General features: G+C 52.0%; 1 protein-coding gene across 25 annotated transcripts in view; it reads right to left on the reverse strand.

Annotated features, from left to right (window-relative positions):
• Positions 1 to 1,447: 1,447 nt before the first annotated feature.
• The window catches only part of MAD1L1 (mitotic arrest deficient 1 like 1), a 414,737-nt gene continuing 394,694 nt past the window's right edge, over positions 1,448 to 21,490 (reverse strand). For all 25 annotated transcript variants that reach the window (XM_024241280.3, XM_063725878.1, XM_063725875.1 and 22 more), the window contains one exon: positions 1,448 to 1,883. In XM_024241280.3, coding sequence (XP_024097048.1) covers positions 1,725 to 1,883 — 159 coding nt within the window. In that variant the 3' untranslated portion in view covers positions 1,448 to 1,724. The remainder of the gene's footprint in view (positions 1,884 to 21,490) is intronic.

The raw sequence follows: 21,490 nt of genomic DNA on the forward strand, positions 1-21,490 counted from the left end.
GCTCTCAGGCTGTGGCATGGCAGGAATGGTGATGGGGAAAGCAGGGTGATGGGGAAAGCAGGGTGGTGGGGGCTGGGGTGCCAGGACCCTGGGATTGGCCTGGGGGGGTATTGGCAGAGGACAGCCCAAAGGCTAGACCAGGGCCCCGTTCCGATTATCTGTGGCTGTGGGAGCAGCATCCTGTGTGGGCCCCGGTGTGCTCAGCTGAGATGTGGGGCGGTGGCAGCCCCAGGGCTGCGATGGGACTGAACAGTCTGGGACTCTGGGTTTCAGTGTGAGAGCCAGTGGCTGCCCAGCTCTGGTGGGGCTGTGTGTCTGTCTGAGGCACATGTGTGTCCAGGGGCCGAGCCAGGGCAGAACAACCTTCGCCTGACATGGGGACGTCTCACTTCTCTTGTCTGCACAGCCTGCATCCCACACAAAGCCTCGTGAAGCTGAACCCCACGGGCCTCCGAGGACCCCTCCGTCAAACCCCTTGCGCCCAGGAACCGAAGCCAACGCCGAGAGGTGACGTTGGGGGGTAGGGAGAGGACACGCAGGAGGAATCAGGGGCTTCCTGTCTCAAGGCTGGGGGATACATCCGTCTCTCCCAGTGGGCCACTTAGAGGACGGCCCCTCAACTTTCCCCTAAGACCTGGAGGAAAAGGGCTTTCATGAAGGGTTTGTGGAACCTGGTAGTGTTCTAATGGTGGGCGGGGCGGGGGGTGCGGTGAGGCGGGGGTGGCAGAGCCGGAGCTGCCCCACCCTTGAGGAGTCTGGGTGGAGGCGGCAGTCCCCGGCGTGGCCCTGGCCCAGGCCCACAGTTCGCAGGCAGGAGCACGCCTCCCTGCTCCTTCCTCCCCCTGCCCCTGCCACGGGTCTCCCTCCGTCTCAGCAGCGGTAGCTCTGGAGCGAGGCCGTTCCCCTGGCTGCACCAGCTCCCCTCTGCTGGGCTCAGATAGCGGCACCTGCACCTCTGAATCATCGGCTCATTTTCCCCATGGCTGGAGAAGGCCGGGGCCGCCGAGTCGGGAGGAGGGGACTCGCTCTCCAGCCTCGAGGGCCAGGCGCTCCATCTGCCCCATGGGGTGGAGCCACCCCACACCCCTGGGTTTGGTGCTGCCAGCCGGGTCCAGGCCCTCTCTTGGCCCTGGAGAGATGGGCACAGAGGGCAGTCTCCCCTCGATGCACCCTTATCTGTGAGGACAGTCCCCCCAGCCCCTGTGCCTTCATCCGGGTTCTCTGGGTTCCATCAGCAAAGGGAAGCCCCGGAGCTGGGGCCTGGCCTCGAGGCAGAGCTGGAAGCTGCTACGCGGAGGGGCCTCAGCCCATAACGTTGCCACCTAACATTGTCCGGGCTGCAGATTTGTCCGGGCTGCAGATGGCGGTGGCTGCTGAGGGAGCTCCTTCCCCTCCTCCCTCCCACCCTGCTAGGGCTGGGCCACAGATACATCAGGGAGAGTGGGAGTGTCTAGGGGAGAAGACTTTATTTCACAAGGTGAGGAACCCGGACTGGTGGCCGACGCCCACACACCAGGCTCCGGGACGCATGGGGTCTGCACGTGGGGAGGGTGCTGGCCGCCCCAGCAGGAAGCCCGACGTAGGTCCCAGCGTGTCTGTCAGTCATCCTGCTGCCCTGTGGGGATGGAGAGGTAGGACGTGCACCCAGCCTGTGGCTGGCGGGGCAGGGGACCTGCAGGTCAGGCCAAGCAGAGTGGCTCCAGCTATGCCCCTGAGTCTGCAGGCTAGGCCACGGTCTGGCGGCTGAAGAGCTCGAGGGTGAGCGAGCTGAGGAAGGCGGGGATGCTGTCCTGGCGCCGCAGGTGCACCTCGATGAGCTCGCCCACAGTGTGCGAGAACTCCGTCTCCAGTAGCTGCATCTTGGAGCCCGAGGGGCTGGTGGCCTGTGGGGCGGGCAAGAGACAAGACAGTGGTCAGCCCGACAGGCCTCTCCCTCTCTCCTCCCTCCCGCCATGGGGGCTTCCCTCGGTCTGAGGACCTGGACAGGGGTAGATGCGTCCTCAACCCTGCCAGGCCTTATTGCAGGTCACCTAAAGGGACTGAATTAACCCAGGGCAAGGTCTCTGTCATCTACACAGGCAGCTGGGGCTCCCAGCCCCACCTGAGGGGCTGCCACCTTGCTCATTCCTCCTCCACCTGGGGGGGCTCCAGCACCTGTGCCCCCACCTGTGACAGGCCCCAGTGCTACTCTCCACTGAGGCTGGAGGACCCCACGCCCTGGGCAAGTCCTGCAACACCTTCCAGACTGCCTGGGCCCCATGACCTAGTTTCCCCACTTGTGCAGGGGGGCCCGGGGGGAGTCTGGCTCTGTGGATTCTGCAGCCCAGAGGGCGGCCTCCTGTAACTGGAGAACGGGCAAGGAGGAGACGGCCCAGTGACCAGGAGCTTCCAGACAGTGCTGCAGGCACCAGGGACACAGGGCAGGAGCCACAGGGTTCAGGTGACACCGCGGGTCTGAGCGAGCTGCTGTGCCATGGTCCTGGGCTGTGGGGAGTGGACAGAGGCCCTTCTGAGCTGCCCCCGAGAGCCAGCCCCACCCTGGTCAGCACCCACACAGATGTCCCACACAGCCCCAGGTCAGGCAGGACACAAACCTAGCCCACCACAAAGCTCCCTCTCAAACCACGTCCCTGAAAAGTCCTGTACCCAGAATATGCCCAGAACTCCACCGTGAAGAGGAAAGGGCCAATTAAACAAAGGGGCCCTTGAACATTTCTCCAGAGGAGAGCCACACACAGCCAATGAGCTCATGCCAGGGCACCGGGGAAACGTCAACCGCAACTGAGCGAGATGCGGACCCGCCTCGCGCCGACGGCCACTGAGAGCAAACACATGAGCTGCTGGGTCGAGGGGAGTCAGACCCTCCGCGTCGCTGGTGGGAGCGTGTGTGGTGCGGCCACTGCAAACAGCTGGCGGCTCCTCAAAGAGCTGAACGCAGAGTCCATGGGCCCAGCACACGCCCGGGTGCACAGCCAGGGGGTCTGAGTGCTTCCACACACAGACCTGGGCACGGACGTCCACGGCAACACGATCCCATCACGAACAGATGGAACGCGGAACCAGCCCTCAACCGCCGGAGGGAGAGAAAAAACCGGGTTTACCCGTCAACACCGCTTCCTACACCCGAACTCTGAGACACGCTGCCACGCGGGCAAACCCCGAAAACATGCCCAGCCAGCCACAAAGACCTGTCGGCACAACTCCATGCCCAGGGGATGTCCTGGAGGGGCACGTGAGGGCTCAGGGCCGGTGGAAAGGCGCCACGGTTAGACTGGCCGCGGCTGCGCACTGAATGTGCCGGGAGGAACGGAACGGTAGACTTGATAGACTAATGGAACGGTAGACTTGATAGACTAATGGGACGGTAGACTTGAGGGTGAGCCGCGTGTGTGTGCAGCAGAGGTTAGGAAACTGTTTCGTAAAGCACTCCCTCCGCCCGGCAGCCCTCTGGGAACCCTCCCCAGGAGCCACGGGGCAGCCCGGCTGCACCCAGCTTGGTCCTGGCAGCTCCCCTGTCCACCGGAGCATGCCTGAGCTGGGCCCCGCCCTGATGGTGCCCCCCCATCTGCTGTTGGCGCCCCTCCCCTCACCACCTTTGCAGCACGTGCTGCCCCCGAGGCCCTGCGGCCTGACCTGTTCCTGCACCTCCTCTGTTTCTCAGGAGCCGTCCCCCCGCCCTCCCCCTGTTCCTGCTGCCTTAGTACATTTGGCCTTGTCATAGTTCAACACAAACCATTTTTAAACAAAAACAAGAGAAACCACTCTGACCTTTTACTGAGAAAATCCTTTCATTTCTGCCTTCTGTTCTTGATTCTGAATTTCTCCCCCTAAATGTCAGAGGGGCTGATTCTCCTGCAGCTGCCGGGCAGGGGTGGGAGGCAGTGTGGGAAGAAGTCTCCTTAGCCGGCCCTTCGCCCTCCTCCCAACCCAGGGCTGGCAACCTGGCTGGGCCTGTGGCACTGTGGTGGAGACTCTGGCCAGGCTGGACTGAAGAACAGCTCTTCTCCAGGCACCCGCCTTCCCCGGCCCTCAGAGGCTGGTAGGCTTTGGGAGCCTGGCCGCTCATTTCTAAAATCTTTTTTTTTTTTTTTTTTAGAGACAAGTCAAGTCTCACTCTGTCACCCAGGCTGGAGTATAGTGGCATGATCATGGGTCACTCAGCCTCGAACTCCTGGGCTCAAGTGATCCACCTCAGCCTCCTGAGCAGTTGGAATGACAGGCATGTGCTACCACATCTGGCTAATTTTTAAATTTTTTTTTAGAGAGAGACTTTAGCTATGTTGCCCAGGCTGGCCTCAAACTCCTGGCCTGATGTGATCCTCCTGCCTCAGCTTCCCACAAGGTGAGGATTACAGGCGTGAGCTCTGATCATTCTTTATTTGAAACAGGTGCACCCCACCAGCATCAGCAACACAGCTGCTCCCAATGGTAGGCCGGGCCACCCACTCACAGCTCCTACAGCACCTCCTCTCTGCTGGCCTCAGGCGGCTCTGGAAGAATGAAACCCTAAGATACCGCACTGCCCTCCAGGTGGGGGCAAGGGTGGATGGGGACAGGCAGGAGTGACCAGTGCTACTCTCCCAGCTCAAACCCCACACGAAGGCGGACCCAGTGTTTGCAAAACACCAGCCCCCTCTGAACAAGTCGACCTGCCGTGCAGCCCACCTCTGACTCTCTTGCCCCCAGCGTACCCGGCCGCATTGGGAGGCTCCACCTCGGTCCAACACTCCGGCATTAGCAGGACCTGCTGAATGAGTGGCGCTGGGCCCATCCATCTCTGCCATCTCTGCTCAGCCCTCTGCCATGTTCAAATATCACACAGTCCCCAGGTACCTCGTAAATCACTGTAATTAGGGGCTGCTCACTTAAAATTAGAGCGCAATTTTTTAAAAAGCAAATTGCCAGTAAGACACGTTGGCTGTGGCTGGAAATATTTATGGGGCTGCCTGCGTGCTGGCTCTGGCTTTCTCTCCCTTCTGTCTGGCCGGCCCGAGCTACCACCTGTCTAGTCTGCACACATAGCGGCCGTGTGGCTGGCGGGTGCTCCGGGGGAGACTGAGACACTCACTCTTAATGAAGACACTCGCGGCATCCATTGTGGCCACTGCACTCCAGTCCAGACCCTGGCTGGCCTGGCCTGGGGCTCACCTGCCCCTCTGGAAGCAGAGAGAGCCTGCCCTGGAGGGCCGGGGGCCTCTGCAGCACGTCTGTGGAACACGTGGGCCAGGGAGTGTGTGCCCGGCCCCCATTCCAGCTCTGCCACATGAGCAGTGCTCATACGGTGCCTGGGGCTGAGGGGCCCTACTAAGCGCTGGTCCCACCATCCCCTGAGCCGAGCCCCGTGGTGTCCCAGCGGGCACGGACAAGAGGCACGGAGTGAGGGAGGGGTGGGGGCTGACAAGGCGCTTGGAGAGCAGAGACAGTGCCTCTCTCCACACACCACCAACCGCAGGATGTGGTGGGGCTCGGAGGCAGAGGGGGAAGTGTGAGGGATTCCTGTCAAGAGCAAGACCTCCTGCTGCTGAGGGTCCAAGAGAAACTCCATGAACGGGGAAACTCGAGGGGAGAAAGCTAGAGACGGAATGAAGGAAGCCCTGAATCCTGGCTCAAACAAGCAAAGCTGAAATAATGCAGTAAAATGAGAAGGCACGCAGGAAATGGAAACGATGCTACTTCGAGATACTGGGAAGTTATGTGAATCCTGTTCATCTGTGGGGTGGCGTGAAGAGGTGGAGGCCACACCAGTGGACATCAAAACCAGAAACCAGTCAGAGAAAGACAACAGGAAAACTCTAAGTGCCTGGAAATTAAACAGCACACTTCTAAGTAATCCACGAGTCAAATGGGATGCCTCGAAGGAAATAAGAGAACAGAATGGAAACAAGAATACAGCATAATGAAATTTGCCAGACGCACCCAAGGCAGTGCTTAGAGGGAAATGGACAGCACTCAATGCCTGTATCAGGAAAGGAGAAAGATCTCAAATCTCTTCTCTAAATTCCTACTTCAAGAAACGAAGGGAAAAACAAGCCCGAAGCAGGAGGAGGAAATAATAAAAGTAGGAATGAACAGGAAAACAAGACAGTTCCTAAAACCAAAAACTGGTTCTTTAAAAAATAGCAATAAGGCTGGCCAGGAGCAGGGGCTCATGCCCGTTATCTTTGCACTTTGGGAGGCCAAGGTGAGAGGATCGCTTGAGCCCTGGAGTTTGAGGCTGTAGTGAGCTATGATCACACCACTGCACTCCAGCCTGGGCAACAGAGTGAAACCGTCTCAAAAATTTGTTAAAAAGACCAGCAACAATAAACTGATAAACCCCTCACAAAACTGACAAAGATTAAAAAGGGGGAACGCCTGTAATCCCAGCACTTTGGGAGGCCGAGGCGGGCGGATCACGAGGTCAGGAGATGGAGACCATCCTGGCTAACACAGTGAAACCCCATCTCTACTAAAAATACAAAAAATTAGCTGGGTGTGGTGGCGGGCACCTGTAGTCCCAGCTCCTCGGGAGGCTGAGGCAGGAGAATGGCGTGAACCCAGGAGGCGGAGCTTGCAGTGAGCCGAGATCGTGCCACTGCACTCCAGCCTGAGCAACAGAGCGAGACTCCGTCTCAAAAAAAAAAAAAAAAAAAGGGGGAGAGTGAAATGACCAATATCAGAAATGAAATGGAAATATTATAATAGATCCAGAAGCAATTAAAATAATAAAAAATACTACAACAAAACTTGATGCTCATAATGAACTGGATGGATTCCTCGAAAACCACATACTACCAAAATGTGCCAAGATAAAATAGACAGCCTCGGTAGTCCTATAACCATTAAATAAATCGAGTTTGTCCTAATTAAAATGCTACTCAAAATCTCCAGTCCCAGATGGTTTCACTAGAAAGTTTTACGGAACATTAAATATGAATTAATACCAATTTTACACAATCCCCTTTCAGTTAAGAAAAGACAGGGAAACACCTTTCCACTCACTATTAACCTTGTACTGAAACCAACCAACAAGGATGGTGCGCACACACAGAAAAATAAGTATCGGTCTCTCATGAACCTAGATGCAAAAATACTCAACAAATACTAACAAATGGAATCCAGCAATATACGAAAAGAGTATCACACCCTGACCAAGTGGGATTCAGTTTAGGTGTACAACAAAGGCTAGTTCAAATGTGAAAATCAATCAATGTTATTCACCCTATCAACAGGCTAAAGGAAAACAATGATATGATCCTATTAACACAGGCAAAGCATTTGACAAAATTTAATCTCCATTCCTGACAAGAACTCCCGCAAAGCAGGAATCAAGGGAAAGTCCTCCGACTTGCTAAAAAGCACCACAAAGAACCCTCAGCTCATGCTGCTTCATTGAAAAGTCTGGCCGCCTTCCCTCATTCGGTCAGCGGGGAGCTGGCTTTCCCCACTCATCCTCAACCCAGCACGGGAGCTCCTCACGGCAGGGCATACAGGTAAGAAAAGGAAAGCAGCAGCACAGGGACTGGAAAAGAACAGAACTGTCCCTGCTCGCAAATGATGTGACGGCCCACGTGGAAAACCCTAAGCAATCTGCAGAAAATTCCTAGAATGACGTGACAGCCCACGTGGAAAATCCTGAGCAATCTGCAGAAAACTCCTAGAATGACGTGACAGCCCACGTGGAAAATCCTGAGCAATCTGCAGAAAACTCCTCGAACACTAAGTGAGTTCATGAAGGTTGCAGGAAATAAGATGAACATACAAAAATTAACCACATTTCTATAAAGCAATTGCAAACAAGTGAAAAACAAAATTAAAAGGCAATATAATTTACAGAACATCTTAAATACTTGGATATAAATCTAACAAAAACTTGTATAGTGTCTGTTTGCAGAAAGTTAGGAAATACTGATGAAAGGAATCAAAAGAATGTTTGTATAAATAGATGCAATGTTTATGAACTGGAAGACTTACAGTAAATCAATTTTTCCAAAATTGATCTTTGGTTTTAGTGTAACTGCTGTCTAAACCTCAGCATATATATATATATATATATTTTTTTTTTTTTTTGAAAGAGGGTCTTATTCTGTCACCCAGGCTGGAGTGCAGTGGTGCGGTCTTGGCTCACTGCAGCCTCAAGCAATCTTCCCGCTTCAACGTGCCAAGTAGCTGTAACTACAGGTGCGCGCCACCGCTCATGGCTGTATTTTTTTCATAGAGATGAGGTCTCCCTGTGTTGCTCAGGCTGGTCTCCAACTCCTGGGCTCAAGCGATCCTTTTGCCTTGGCTTCCCCAAGTGTTGGGATTACAGGCGTGAGCCACCATGCCTGGCCAGCATCTTTTTTTTTTTGTAGAGAGACACAAGATTATTCTAAAACGTATATGGAAAGCAATTCCAAAAAAGAAGAGTGGAGGAATTGCCCTTCCTGATGTTGAGAACTGTACAGCTACAGCACAGCGTCATACGGCTCCTACGTCAGACAGACATGGCTGGGGCAGCGCTGGAGGGGAGATGTGGAGACCAGCGGAACAGAACAGAGGAACTCGAAAGAGACCCACAGACACTTCCAGGCCACTTTCTAACAGAGAATATTATGCCGTAACCAAGTGGGACTTAGTTTAGGTGTATGAGGCTAGCTTGGTATTTGAAAATCAATCAATGTAATCTGCTATATCACAGGCTAAAGAATAAACAACATATGATCCTATTAATTGATATAGAAAAGTCACAAAAAAGTCACAAAGGCGCTTCAGTGGAGGAAGGGCAGTCTTGTCTTTGCTACAGCTGGTGCCGGAGCAGCTGGACATACTTAGTTAAAAAAAATTTTTTTTTGACCAAAACCTCACATCTCATATAAAATTTAACTCAAACTGTATCATGAACTTACATGTAAAACACAGCATTATTTTAAAAAAGAAATCTTTAGGATCTGGATGAGGCAGAGCTCTGACACTCAACACCAAAGCACAATCCATAGAATAAAATTAAAATGGATAAATGGACCTCGCCAAAATTTTAGGAAACTGTACAGTGGGAGAGCCTGTGAAGCAGATACAAGGACAAGCTACACGACAGGGCGCCAGTGTCTCCCTACCCATCTCTCCTAGAACGCCACGGCCACTGGGGACCCCGGCACCTGGAGGGGCCAGTGCACAGAACCCGGAGGGGTGACTGCAGCGTCTTAACCCCAAGTGGGATTCCTGCCTGTGCCCTGGCCCTACAGGGCAAGGCCCGCATCTGTCTTGCTTCTCTCTTTTCCCAGGACAGACCTCACCAGGCTGGAGAGTGGCCTGGGCACAGAGGCCGGGGCTGTGGCATCAGGGGCCACCATGACGGCAGAGCGCCCAGGCGTTCTCAGACACACCCCTGCTCCCACTGGCCTTCCTGGGAGAAGCCCCGCCTCGTTCCAGAGGAGAAGCCGCAGCTGCTGGGCTGGGGGAGGCATGAATAGTCCATGCTCGGATCCGCAAGCGCCACGCACCTCACTGAACACAGCTCCAGGCGCCTGCTTCCCTGAAGCCCGATCCTCCTGTCCTTGGTGTGCTGCAAGCGCCGCTCCCGAGCAGGGCTGTGTGGGGAGAGGAAAGGAGCCCTCGGGGGAAGTTATGCTGGGGGCCCATTTGTTGGGGGAGGGAGAGCGGGAAGCAAGGCCCATGAGGATGGGGTGTCCTGCAGCTGGGTCCTGACCAGAGTCTGCTCCCTCTCCTGGGCCTGGGCACTGCAGGAAAACGGCGGGCAGTCAGCCTGCCACCACCTCCCGGCCGCCACCACACGCCCTCGACAGACCTTCCAGATAGACGGCTCGATCCTGACTTGAGCACTGCGGGCCCCAACGCCTCCCCTCTTACACCACCTGCTTGTGCGGGCCTGGTGGCAGAGCTGCCGGTGTCGGGGGCTTTCACACCCACCAAAACTAGCTTCTGACCTTGGCTTGGCCACCAGGAAGCTGCGTGACCCTGGGCACACCCACACACCTCTCTGAGCCCGGTCTGCGTGCTGGGCATTGCCGAGAAGGCTAATGAAGTAAGGTGCGTAAAATCACTGGGCTCAGGGGAGACACCGGGCACAGTGGGGTGAGGAAACCCTGTGCCCACCTTACCCCGCGCCACGAGGACGGCGGCTGCCCCGTGCCCTGGCACCATCGGATGGCCTCTACTGAGAAGCGAGGTGCTCCCGGCCTTGTCCCCACCCCGCTGCAGCACGACTGGTTGTCTGCCAGGCCCCAGAGCCCCGAGGCTTCCCACGGAGGCTCCCCCACCAGGACCCACGGGAGAGGAGATGGGCGTGCCTTGCTGGCATCTGCCGGGGCAGCCACAGGTCCCTGTGAACCTCGCTTGTAGAAGACACCTGCTCTCAAAGCCAGCGAAGGGGAGATTTTTTTTTTTTTTTGTCTTGAGGCTGTAAGGAAATCAAAGTGTTTTCAACTTCAAAAGACTCTCCGGGCTTCTCTAGTTGAGAATCTGACGCATCCCAGGCACTTTCATGCACACATGGGGCGAGCCGGGGAGAAGACTCAGCTGCGTCCGCCAAGAGCCAGCCTTGAACTTCAGGGGTGAGAAAACCCTTCAAGTTCACACTGTGGCACGACACACACTCTCACCCACACTCACAGAGTGCAAAAGGACCCTTAGAAAATCATCAAAATGTTAACGGCGGTTAACTCGGAGTGTTGGGATGGAAGGTGACTCATGGTTCTCTGCATTTTCCAGATTTCTGTATATGCTGCATATTTGTAATTAGGAAAAAAGTATATCTAAATTATATCTGCAAGAGCGGAACAGCTTCAAGACAGGCCGATGAGCACACGGGTTGCCCACTGCGGACACACGCAAGCCCCAATCCTTATTCCCTGGCCTGCAACCCTCGGGCGTCTTGCTCATCTGCCCGTCTGCCTGGAGCGGCTCTGGACACTCTGTGGGAGGCCCCTCTGTGGGCTGCTGAGGCCGGTGCTGCCCACCCACCTGCCCCAGATGTCCTGGGCCTGGGGTGCTATCCTGGTGTCATGGCTTGGCATCTTGGCTGGTGGCACCACAGACGCCAGGTGTGGGTCACAGTGTGAGCCCAGCCAGCTGGTGGGGGTGGCTGGCGCTGGTCAGGTGGCCACAGCAGAGTCCTCTGAGGCCACCTGTCATAGGGCTGCTGCTGAGGTCTGAGAGACACGGGCCCACGCCCCTCGGCACCTAGCGCTCAGGGCACCCAGGTTGGGCTTGTGCAAATCCCAGGTGGGGCACAGCTCTGTCTGTCCACGGGTCTTTGCGGTGCCCATCTGAGCGCCTGTGAACAGTGCTGGGCAATCTCACCATGCACACAGCTCTGCACGAGCCTCTACGGCCAGGGCCGCCCTCCCTTCCCTAAAAAGTCTCAGGGGCTAAAGGCCTTGGACCATGGCATCAGGGTCCAGAGGTAATTAACCTGGGTAATGTGTGCCCTCATCCCAGCAGGTGCTGCTGGGGGTTGGAGGTCAGCACAGTCCCAGCCCCGGGGTTGGAGGCCAGCACAGTCCCAGCTTGGCTTCGTGACCTCGGCAGCAGTGATCTGTATCCCAAAATCGGGCGTGATAACGTCAAGACCGTGCTGAGCCTGCCGGGTACAGCGTGAAAATGGCTGGTGCTACCGTGGTCTACACAACCTGTTAGACCAGGATACCGAGGACTCCTGGCAGCCTCACACCTCACAGCTGGGCTCTGCACAGGGGTCTCAGGTGCTGTGGGGCCAGCGTGCCTGCTGCACATCCACGCCCCGAGGGTGACCCAGGAGCAGCAGCCACCGCCGAGCCCTGATAGTCACTGCCTGGCCTGTCCGTGTTCTGAAGAGGGAGAGAGCAAGCTTCCCGCCTCTGGTGTGTTACCTCGGCCGAGGAACTCCTCCTCCAGGCTGGCCACAGGACTTGTTCCAGCCTATGCCTGACTCCCCCGCTCACGGCCTCACTCCCTCATGGATGCCTATGGCCGGCCCAGCCCCACCCTGCACAGGCCCCCCAGCTCCAGGCCCAGCCCAGCTCAGCTCCTCGGAGCTCCCGGTCCAGAGGTCCAGGTTTGACCCCAGGACACCCTGCTGTGTGCACGGCCCTCAGCTCCCACCCCTCTCTGCCCCACTGTCCCTCCGGTGTCCCTCGGGGGAGGCGAAGCAGCCGGGCCCAAAGGAGGCCTCGCAGATGCTGCCACGTGAGCACCGCACCGAGGGCCTGGCGGCAACTGGGTCAGGACAGCTTGGACAGAACGCCGAGAACAAATGTCCCGGCATGAAGTTCCAAAGAACGGAAGCTGGCAAAAAACGTGTCCGGCACGGGGAAAATAGCTCAGCCAATTATTCCTGCCTAATTGTACCGAGGAAAGCATCTAAATACTGCCTGTGCTAATTATACCAGCGTTATTGGGGTTTATCTTCCCGGCGAGGGTGACCTTTCCTTCAAGAGTGACTAGCGGGGCGGGCAAGGCCAGGCACCCCAGCAGTCGCAGAAAAATCCCAAACCAACAATTATTATTATTATTATTCTATTTATACAGCTCCCCCTCGCACACGGGCGTTCTGCTTTCCAGCCACACGCAGCTGCTCCTGCAGCCGCAGCCAGAGGGGAGCGGAGGGAGTGGGGGCGCCGGCTCGGGGTGGGGCGGCCTGCGCAGCCCCTGTGAGTGGCATCCGCCACGGGTGGCTCCAAGGGCCGTGGAAGGGCATGGAGGCCACAGGGACGAGTTAGAGGAGGTGGCGGGGGTGGAGAAGGAGGGAGAAGGTGCTGAGTGTGGGTTAAAAGGGACTGGCCCCGAGGGCAGCAGGAGGGCAGAGCACAATGAAGGTTAAGGGAAGAAAGGGGACGCGGCGGGCAGGCGGGACGGGTGCTCAGCTCAGGCATGCGGGTGAGGAGGGAGGAGCTGCAGCACAGCCGTCGCCCAGTGGCTCCCTGAGCCCCACCCAGGTGTGGGGGCCTCCCCTCCTGTGCCCGTCCCGGGTGTGGGGTCCTCCCCTCCTGAGCCCGTCCCGGGTGTGGGGGCCTCCCCTCCTGAGCCCGTCCCGGGTGTGGGGTCCTCCCCTCCTGAGCCCGTCCCGGGTATGGGGGCCTCCCCTCCTGAGCCCCGCCTGGCTGTGGGGTCGTCCCCTCCTGAGCCCTGCCTGGCTGTGGGGTCCTCCCCTCCTGAGCCCGTCCCGGGTGTGGGGGCCTCCCCTCCTGGGCCCCACCTGGCTGTGGGGGCCTCCCCTCCTGGGCCCCGCCTGGCTATGGGGTCCTCCCCTCCTGGGCCCTGCCTAGACAGCACCACCCTTTCCAGATGTAGCCGAATGAGAACAGGAGAGGACGTCAGTGGCCTCTGCACCTTCTCACCTCCCACCCAGGTGAGGCCCATGTTGCTGGGGGTGACATTTCGTGGAGTGCCACGCTTAGGGCAATGTGATGCTGGGGATGCGGGGTGAGGAGGGCCGGAGATGCAGGCCCGCCTTCCAGTGAGGCTGCCCCTTTTATCTGCTGTGGGCCCCGGGGCCCATCAGTTTGTCTCTCTGAGCTGAAGTTTCCTGAATGTAAAATGGAGACAAAATGCCTATTTTCCCACCTCAGAGGGTGGCCAGCAGCTTCCGGCCGAGACAGAGCCACAAGGACAGATGCACCTGCCATCTGAAACAGCCAGAATATGAGGCATCAAATGTGAAACAACAGTTTTCAGTCAGGAAGGGTGGCGGGCCCTGAGAGACGGGGCGAGCCCAGGGAGACGGTCACGGCCCAGGCAGGGCCTTGGGGGACCCGAGTTGACGGACAGGGCTGGAGCCGGAGCCGGGGCGCAGGACAGAGTGCCGGAGAGGAGGGCTGAGTTCCCTGGAGTGCTCCGTGAGAGGCTGAGAAAACCTGGAGCATGAGAGAGAAAAACCCAGAAAACGGCGCCTGAAGCTCACACTGCGCTGGAGCAGTGCCTGTCTCTGGCAGCCTCATGGGAAAGCCTGCGAACTAGGCGGCTCCAGGGCACAGCACTGAGATGGACACCCCTCACCAAGGGGCGGTGTGAGCCCCAGACAGACGCTGCCCTGCTCCCACCTCACACTTCCTAAACCGAGACCCAGAGAACCAGGCTGTTTCCAAGTACCTGAACTGTGTCTCCGAACAGAGCTCACGAATATTTATAGGAACACACACATGCACGTGCACGCACAGGCACACGCACACATGCACACGCAGCCTCGCAGCACTCAACAAAGAGAAAATCAGCTGAGTGAAACAAACCTAGGGCTGACCTGACGTCAGAAGCGGCAGATCACATTAAGTCACTGTAACTTTGCTCCATATGCCCAAAAAGTTGAGGACAGACATAAAAGGGACAAAAAAAGAGACAAATTGACTTTCTAAGGATGAAGACAACAAGTGCAGGGGACGGATCCATGCCAGATCAGACATTGTGGAAACAGGATCGGTGAAGCTGCAGATACAATCACGGAAACCATCCAACATGAAACAGATGAGAAAAAGAAAGAAAAGCGCATACAAACAAAAAGGAAAAAACAGAAAGATAAATATAAAGGAGGCAGCACATTGGGCGTGGGCTGTGGGGTGATGTCACGTGGCCTGACACGTGGGGCGGGAGTCCCGGAGGCAGGCTGGTGGCACTTCTGAAATGGCCCCCGATGGTCCCCACCTCGAGGCATCACCCACATCAGTGCCAGCCCTTCGGCGTGACTTACAGCTGATGGAAAGTGCGGCGCAAGTGCTGGCTTCCCCTCTGCGGTCGTGTCACAGCAGCCGTGACTTCCGCGGCTCTCACCCTGGTTCTCAGCGCTCTGACACGCCAGCTGCCACGCATGAGCTGCCTACATGGCGAGGAGCTGCCGTAGGCACCAAGCGCGGCAGCCCAACCACGGATGAGAAACGGAATCCTTCTGACGGCCACGTGGGTGTACCTGGACATGGGACCCTCCCCAGCAGAGCCAAGAGGACCATGGCTGGTGAGATCTCTGAGCAGAGAGCCAGCTCAGCCACACTTGGACTCCTGACCTCAGAAGCCATGAGCCACTGAGTTCTGCAGCAATGTTATTCAAGGACTGGTCGCCAATGGTGGGGACAGGAAAGAGTCTTGAAAAAGTAATAGCCCCAATTTTCTGAAATGTGTGGAAAAGTGTAAACAGAGAGATCTGAGTTCAAAGAACCCCAACCACCAAAAAAAAAAAAAAAAAAAGGGGAGGGGGGAAACGACATGAAAATACACAAAGTACATCATAATCAAACTGCTCAAAACCAGTAGTACAGATGAAATCTTAAAAGCAGTCAGAGGAAGAAAAGACAATTGACCGACAGAGGAACAAAGATGAGGATGACAGCAGACTTCTCAGAGGAAATACTGGCATTAAGAAGACAGTGAGATCACCTCTGTAATGTACAGAAAGACAAAAAAAGCCCAGAATTCTCCACCCAGTGGAAATATCTGCCCCCAAATAAAGACTTCTTCAGGTGTGCAAAAGCTTAAAATATCCCAAAGCAGCTGATTCACACTGCAAGAATATTAAAGGAAACCCTTCAGACAGAAGGAAAATGAGGATGCAAACAGGGGCTTACACAACAGGCCAGGTGCGGTGGCTCACGCCTGTAATCCCAGCACTGTGGGAGGCCGAGGTGGGAGGATCACCTGAGGTCAGGAGTTCAAGACCAGCCTGGCCAACATGGTGAAACCCTGTTTCTACTAAAAATACAAAAATTGGCCACATGTGGTGGCGCATCCCTGTAATCCCAGCTACTCGGGAGGCTGAGGCAGGAGAATTGCTTTAACCTGGTAAGTGGAGGTTGCAGTGAGCCAAGATCGCGCCATTGCACTCCAGCCTGGGTGACGGAGTGAGACTCTGTCTCAAAAAAAATAAATAAAAATAAAAACAAACATGGGCCTACATAACAAGAAGGAAGAACAGCCCTACTCCTTCCGTGAATGAGGGGTGGGAGCTGCATGTGCAGATATATACAACATTTACCATTATTATTTACATCTCTTTCAAAGATAACTGACTAAACAGAAATAAAAACAAAGTATTGTGGGGTTTATCATGTGCATAAATAAAATATAAGCAGAGGACTAAGGCAAGAAGGAGAAGACTGGAAATATGTGATTGTCAGGTTCTCACACTACACATAAGGCGGTGTGGTATCATTCAAGGATGACTGTGTTAAGTTAAAAATCTACATACCCTAAATCCTAACACAACCTGTAAAAAATACAGTTAACCAATCAAAAAAGGAGATACATGAACTTGTAAAAAATTCAGTCCAAGAAAGGCAGAAAAAGAGGGAAGAAAAAAGAACAAAGGACAGACAGGACAAACAGAAAACAAGTAACAAGATGATAGACTTATCTAATCAAAGTAGTAATCAATTTAAATGTAAATGGCCTAAACGCCCCAGTGAAAAGGCAGAGATTGTCAGATTTTATGCACATTTAAGACTCAGCTATATCCCGCTTTTAAGAAGCACATTTTAACTATGAAGACACAGTAGATTAAAAGTAACGTGAAGCAGATACAGCACGCTCACAGAAGCCAATTCACCCTGTGTTCACATGAGCACACCTCACTTCACCCCACGTTGCCTGACTGTGCTTCACAGACACTGCCTTTTTTACAAGTTTAAGGTCTGTGTCTTGCAAGTCTATCGGCACTATTTTTCCAAAAGCGTGGATTCACTTCATGTCTGTGTCATATATATGTCCAACTTTTTCATTATTAATATATCTTTTATGGTAGTCTGTCATCTGTGATCTTTGATGTCACCATTGTAATTGTTTCGGAGCTCCACAAACAGTGCCCATAAGATAGCAATTTAACTGATAAATGTGTGTGTGTTCTGACTGCTCCGCTAACCAGCCATCCCCCATCTCTCTCCTTCTCCTTGGGCATCCCCATTCCCTGAGACACAACCATCACAACAATATTGAAACCAGGCCCATTAATAACCCTAGAATGGCCTCTAGGTGTTCAAGTGAAAGAAGACTCACGTGTCTCTCACTTTAAATCAAAAGCTAGAGATAATTAAGTTTAGTGAGGAAGGCATGTTGAAAACTGAGGCCAAAAGCTAGGTCTCTTGCACCACACAGCTAGCCTGCAAAGGAGAAGTTCATAAAGGAAATCACAAGGGCTATTCCAACGAACACATGAATGATAAGAAAGCAGAACAGCCTTACTGCTAATATGGAGATTTTCAGGATGGTAAATGAACTCTTGGGGCCCTTAAGAATGATGCTAAGTCTTCTCTCTCTGTGCTCTATCAGTGGAACAACGAAGCCTGGATGACAGCACGTCTGTTCAAACGTAGCACAGTGCACTGAATATTTTAAGCCCACTGTTGAGACCTCCTGCTCAGAAAACAAAATTCCTTTCAAAATATTATTGCTCACTGACAATGCAACTAGTTACTGGGCTCTGATGGAGATGAATGTTGTTTCTATAACTGCTAACACAGCATCCATCCTGTGGCGCCTAGATCAAGGGACAATTGACTTTCAAGTGTTATTATTTAAGAAATACATTTTGTAAGGCTACAGTTGTCACAGAGTGCTTCCTCTAATGAATCTGGGCAAAGTCAACTGAAAACCTTCCGGAAAGGAGCTGTCATTCTAGATGCCATTAAGAAAATTAGTGATTTATGAGAGGAGGTCAAAGTATCACCATTAACAGGAGTTTGCAGAAGTTGGTTCCAACCCTCATGGATGACTTGGTTCAAGAAGATGTCAGTGGAGGACGATGGACAGATGTGGTGAAAATAGCAAGAGAACTAGAATTAGAAGCAGAGCCTGAAGATGTGACTAAATTGCTGCAATCTCATGATCAAGCTTGAATGGATGAGGAGCTGCTTCTTATGAATGAATAAAGAAAGTGGTTTCTTGAGACGGAATCTGCTCCTGGTGAAAATGCTGTGAACATTGTTGAAAAATGACAGCAAAGTACATAAACTTAGTTGATAAAGCAGTTTGAGGGGTTGAGAGGATTGGCTCCAAGATGGAAGTTCTACTGTAGGTAAAATGGTATTAGCATTGCATGCTACAGAGAAATCTTTCATGAAAGGAAGAGTCAATCAATGTGGCCAGCTTCATTGCTGGTTTGGTTTTTTTTTTTTTTTTTGGGATGGAGTCATGCTCTGTTGCCCAGGCTGGAGTGCAGTGGCGCGATCTCAGCTCACTGCAACCTCCACCTCCCAGGTTCAAGTGATTCTCGTGCCTCAACCTCCCAAGTAGCTGGGATTACACGTACATGCCACCATGCCCGGCTAATTTTTGTATCTGTAGTAGAGACAGGGTTTCACCATGTTGGCCAGGCTGGTCTCGAACTACTGGCCTCAAGTGATCCACTTGCCTCGGCCTCCCAAAAGTGCTGGGATTACAGGTGTGAGCCACCGCACCCAGCCCGTTGGTGTTTTTAAGAAACTGTCACAGCCACCCCAACCTTCAGCAACCACCACCCTGATCCGTCAGCAGCCATCACCGTCAAAGCAAGAACCTACACCAGCAAAGAGATTACAACTGGCTAAAGGTTCGGGTGATCATTAGCATTTTTAAGCAATAAAGTATTTTTAAAATCAGGACATGTACTTTTTTTTTTTTTTTTTTTTTTTTGAGACAGAGTCTCGCTGTCACCCAGGCTGGAGTGCAGTGGCGCGATCTCGGCTCACTGCAGGCTCCGCCCCCCGGGGTTCATGCCATTCTCCTGTCTCAGCCTCCCGAGTAGCTGGGACTACAGGCACCCGCCACCTCGCCCGGCTAATTTTTTTGTATTTTTTAGTAGAGACAGGATTTCACCGTGTTAGCTAGGATGATCTCAATCTCCTGACCTCGTGATCTGCCCACCTCGGCCTCCCAAAGTGCTGGGATTACAGGAGTGAGCCACCATGCCCGGCCCATTGTTTTTTAAAGACAATGCTGTTGTACACTTGATAGACTACAGTATAGGATAAACATAACTTTTACACGCACTGGGAAACAAAATTCATGGGACTCACTTTATTGTGATATTGGCTTAATCACAGTGGTCTGGAACCAAATCTGCGATATACCCAAGGTTGCTTATTGACAGTGCAACTCTGTATCAGACAAAGTAGATTGCAGAGCAAAGAATATTACTAGCAATAAAGGTCATTTCATAATGATAAAAGGGTCCATTTATATATGAAACAAAAACTGGAATGCAAGAAGGAATAGAGAAATCTGTAATTATAGTCAGAGATGTCAATATTCATCTATCAATAACTGATAGAACAGGACCACAGAAAATTGGCAAGGATATAGAAGCTTTGCAAACATTATTAAAAATGTCAGCTACTTGACATCAATATAGCACATTCCAGCGAGATACAGGATACACACAGATTTCAAGTACACATACAACATTTACCAAGGCAGTAACATTCTGGATGGACCTTAAAACAAATTTCAAGAAATGTGGCCAGATGCAGTGGCTCATGCCTGTAATCCCAGCACTTTGGGAGGCTGAGGCAGGTGGATCACCTGAGGTCAGGAGTTCGAGACCAGCCTGGCCTGGTGAAACCCCATCTCTACTAAAAATACAAAAATTAGCTGGGTGTGGTGGCACGTGCCTGTAATCCCAGTTACTCGGGAGGCTGAGGTAGGAGGCAGGAGAATCACTTGAACCTGGAAGGCAGAGGTTGCAGTGAGCTGAGATCGTGCCACTGCACTCCAGCCTGGGTGACAGAACGAGACTCCGTCTCCAAAAAAAGTAAAAGGATTCAGACCGTTCCGAGGATGTTCTCTGACAATAATGAAATTAAATGAGAAATTAGTAACAGAACGGCACCTGGAGATTTTCAAAAAATGTGGAAACTAACACACTTCTAAATAACCCATATGTCAAAGAAGAAATCAAAAGGGAGATTAGTAAGTGATTTGAACTGAATGAAGATAAAAACAAAATACCAGAATTTGTGGGATGCCACTAGAGCAGAAACTAGGGGGAAACTTATATCACTGAATGCCCAGATTAAAAAAAGAAGAAAGGTCTCAAATCAGAGACTTCCGCTTCGACCTTAAGGAACTAAAGAAGGGCAAATTAGACAAAGTAAGCAGAAGAAAGAAAAAGATCAAAGCAACAATGGTGAAAGAAAACAAAAAAGCAGTAGAAATAATAAAACCAAAAGCTGTTTCTAGCCAGACTGTCCTGGAATAAAAGAGAAGAGACAAATTACTAACATCAGGAACAAGAGGGGTAATAGCACTACAGATCCTACAGATGTTAAAAGGATAGTAAGAGAAATTATGAACAACTTTATGCCAATACCTTTGAAAACAGATAAAATGGACAAACTTCTGAAGATACAAACTACTAAAGCTCACCACAAAATAAAAAGATAATGTGAATAACTCTATGTCTATCAAGACACTGATGTGTAGTTAAAACCTCACAAAGAAAACTTCAAGGTTCAATAGGTTTACTGATGAATTGGATCAACTATTTAAAAAAGAAATAATATCAATTCTACATTAACTCTTTTCTTCCAGTTTGTTTTAATCAAGAATTCTACATGAACTCTTTAAGAAAACTGAAGAGGAGGAATGCTTTCCAACTCACTCTGTGAGACCAACAGTACTATGATATACAAATCAGAAGACATTACAAGCTGTGCCCCGCCCCCCCAAAACTATGGAACAACCCTAAGGAATATTTATGCAAAAATTCAAAACAAAATGGTTAGCAATTCACATCCAATAACATATAAAAAGGATAATGTAGTATGACTAAGTGGGGTTTATCCTAAGAATACAAGGTTGGTTTAACCCTAGAAAATCAAAGTAATTCCACATATTAACAAAGTACAAAAGGAAAGCCATATGATCAACTCAATAAATGTGGAAAAAGCATCTGATCAAACCCAACAGGCATTCTTCAAAAAAAAAAAAAAAAAATTCTCAGCAAACTAGGATTAGAAGAGAATTTCCTCACCCTGAGAAATGGTATCTATGAACGACGTACAGAGAATATCACACTTAATGGCTAAAGATTGGATGCTTCTCCCTCAGATCTGAAACAGGACAAGGATGTTCACTCTCACTGCTTGTATTCAGCATCATCCTGAAGGTTCTAGCTAGTGAAATAACACAAGAACAAGGAACTTCACAAGCACCCAGTGTGGGTAAGTGGAAGTGCAAGTGTACTTACAGATAATATCATTGTCGAAGGAGAAAATCCCATCAGATATACTAAGAAGCTACTGGAACTAACACATGAGTTTAGAGAAGTTGCAAAATAAAAAGATCAATATACAAATGAATTGTTTTTATATAGTAGCAACAGAAATTAAATGTAAAAACAAAACCCTTTTATAATAATATCAAAATCTAAAATACTTGGGATAAATCTGAAAAAGATGTGAAATACCTATGTTATCAGGAAGGGGTCTCAATCTAGACCCCAAGAGAGGGTTCTTGGATCTCACACAAGAATTTGAGGTGAGTCCATAGAGTGAAGTGAAAGCAAGTTTATTAGGAAAGTAAAGAAACAAGAATGGCTACTCCATAGGCAGAGCAGTGACGTGGGCTGCTCGACTAACAC

The sequence above is a fragment of the Pongo abelii genome, chromosome 6 (genome assembly GCF_028885655.2).
Source record: "Pongo abelii isolate AG06213 chromosome 6, NHGRI_mPonAbe1-v2.0_pri, whole genome shotgun sequence".
NCBI classification, from domain to species: domain Eukaryota; kingdom Metazoa; phylum Chordata; class Mammalia; order Primates; family Hominidae; genus Pongo; species Pongo abelii.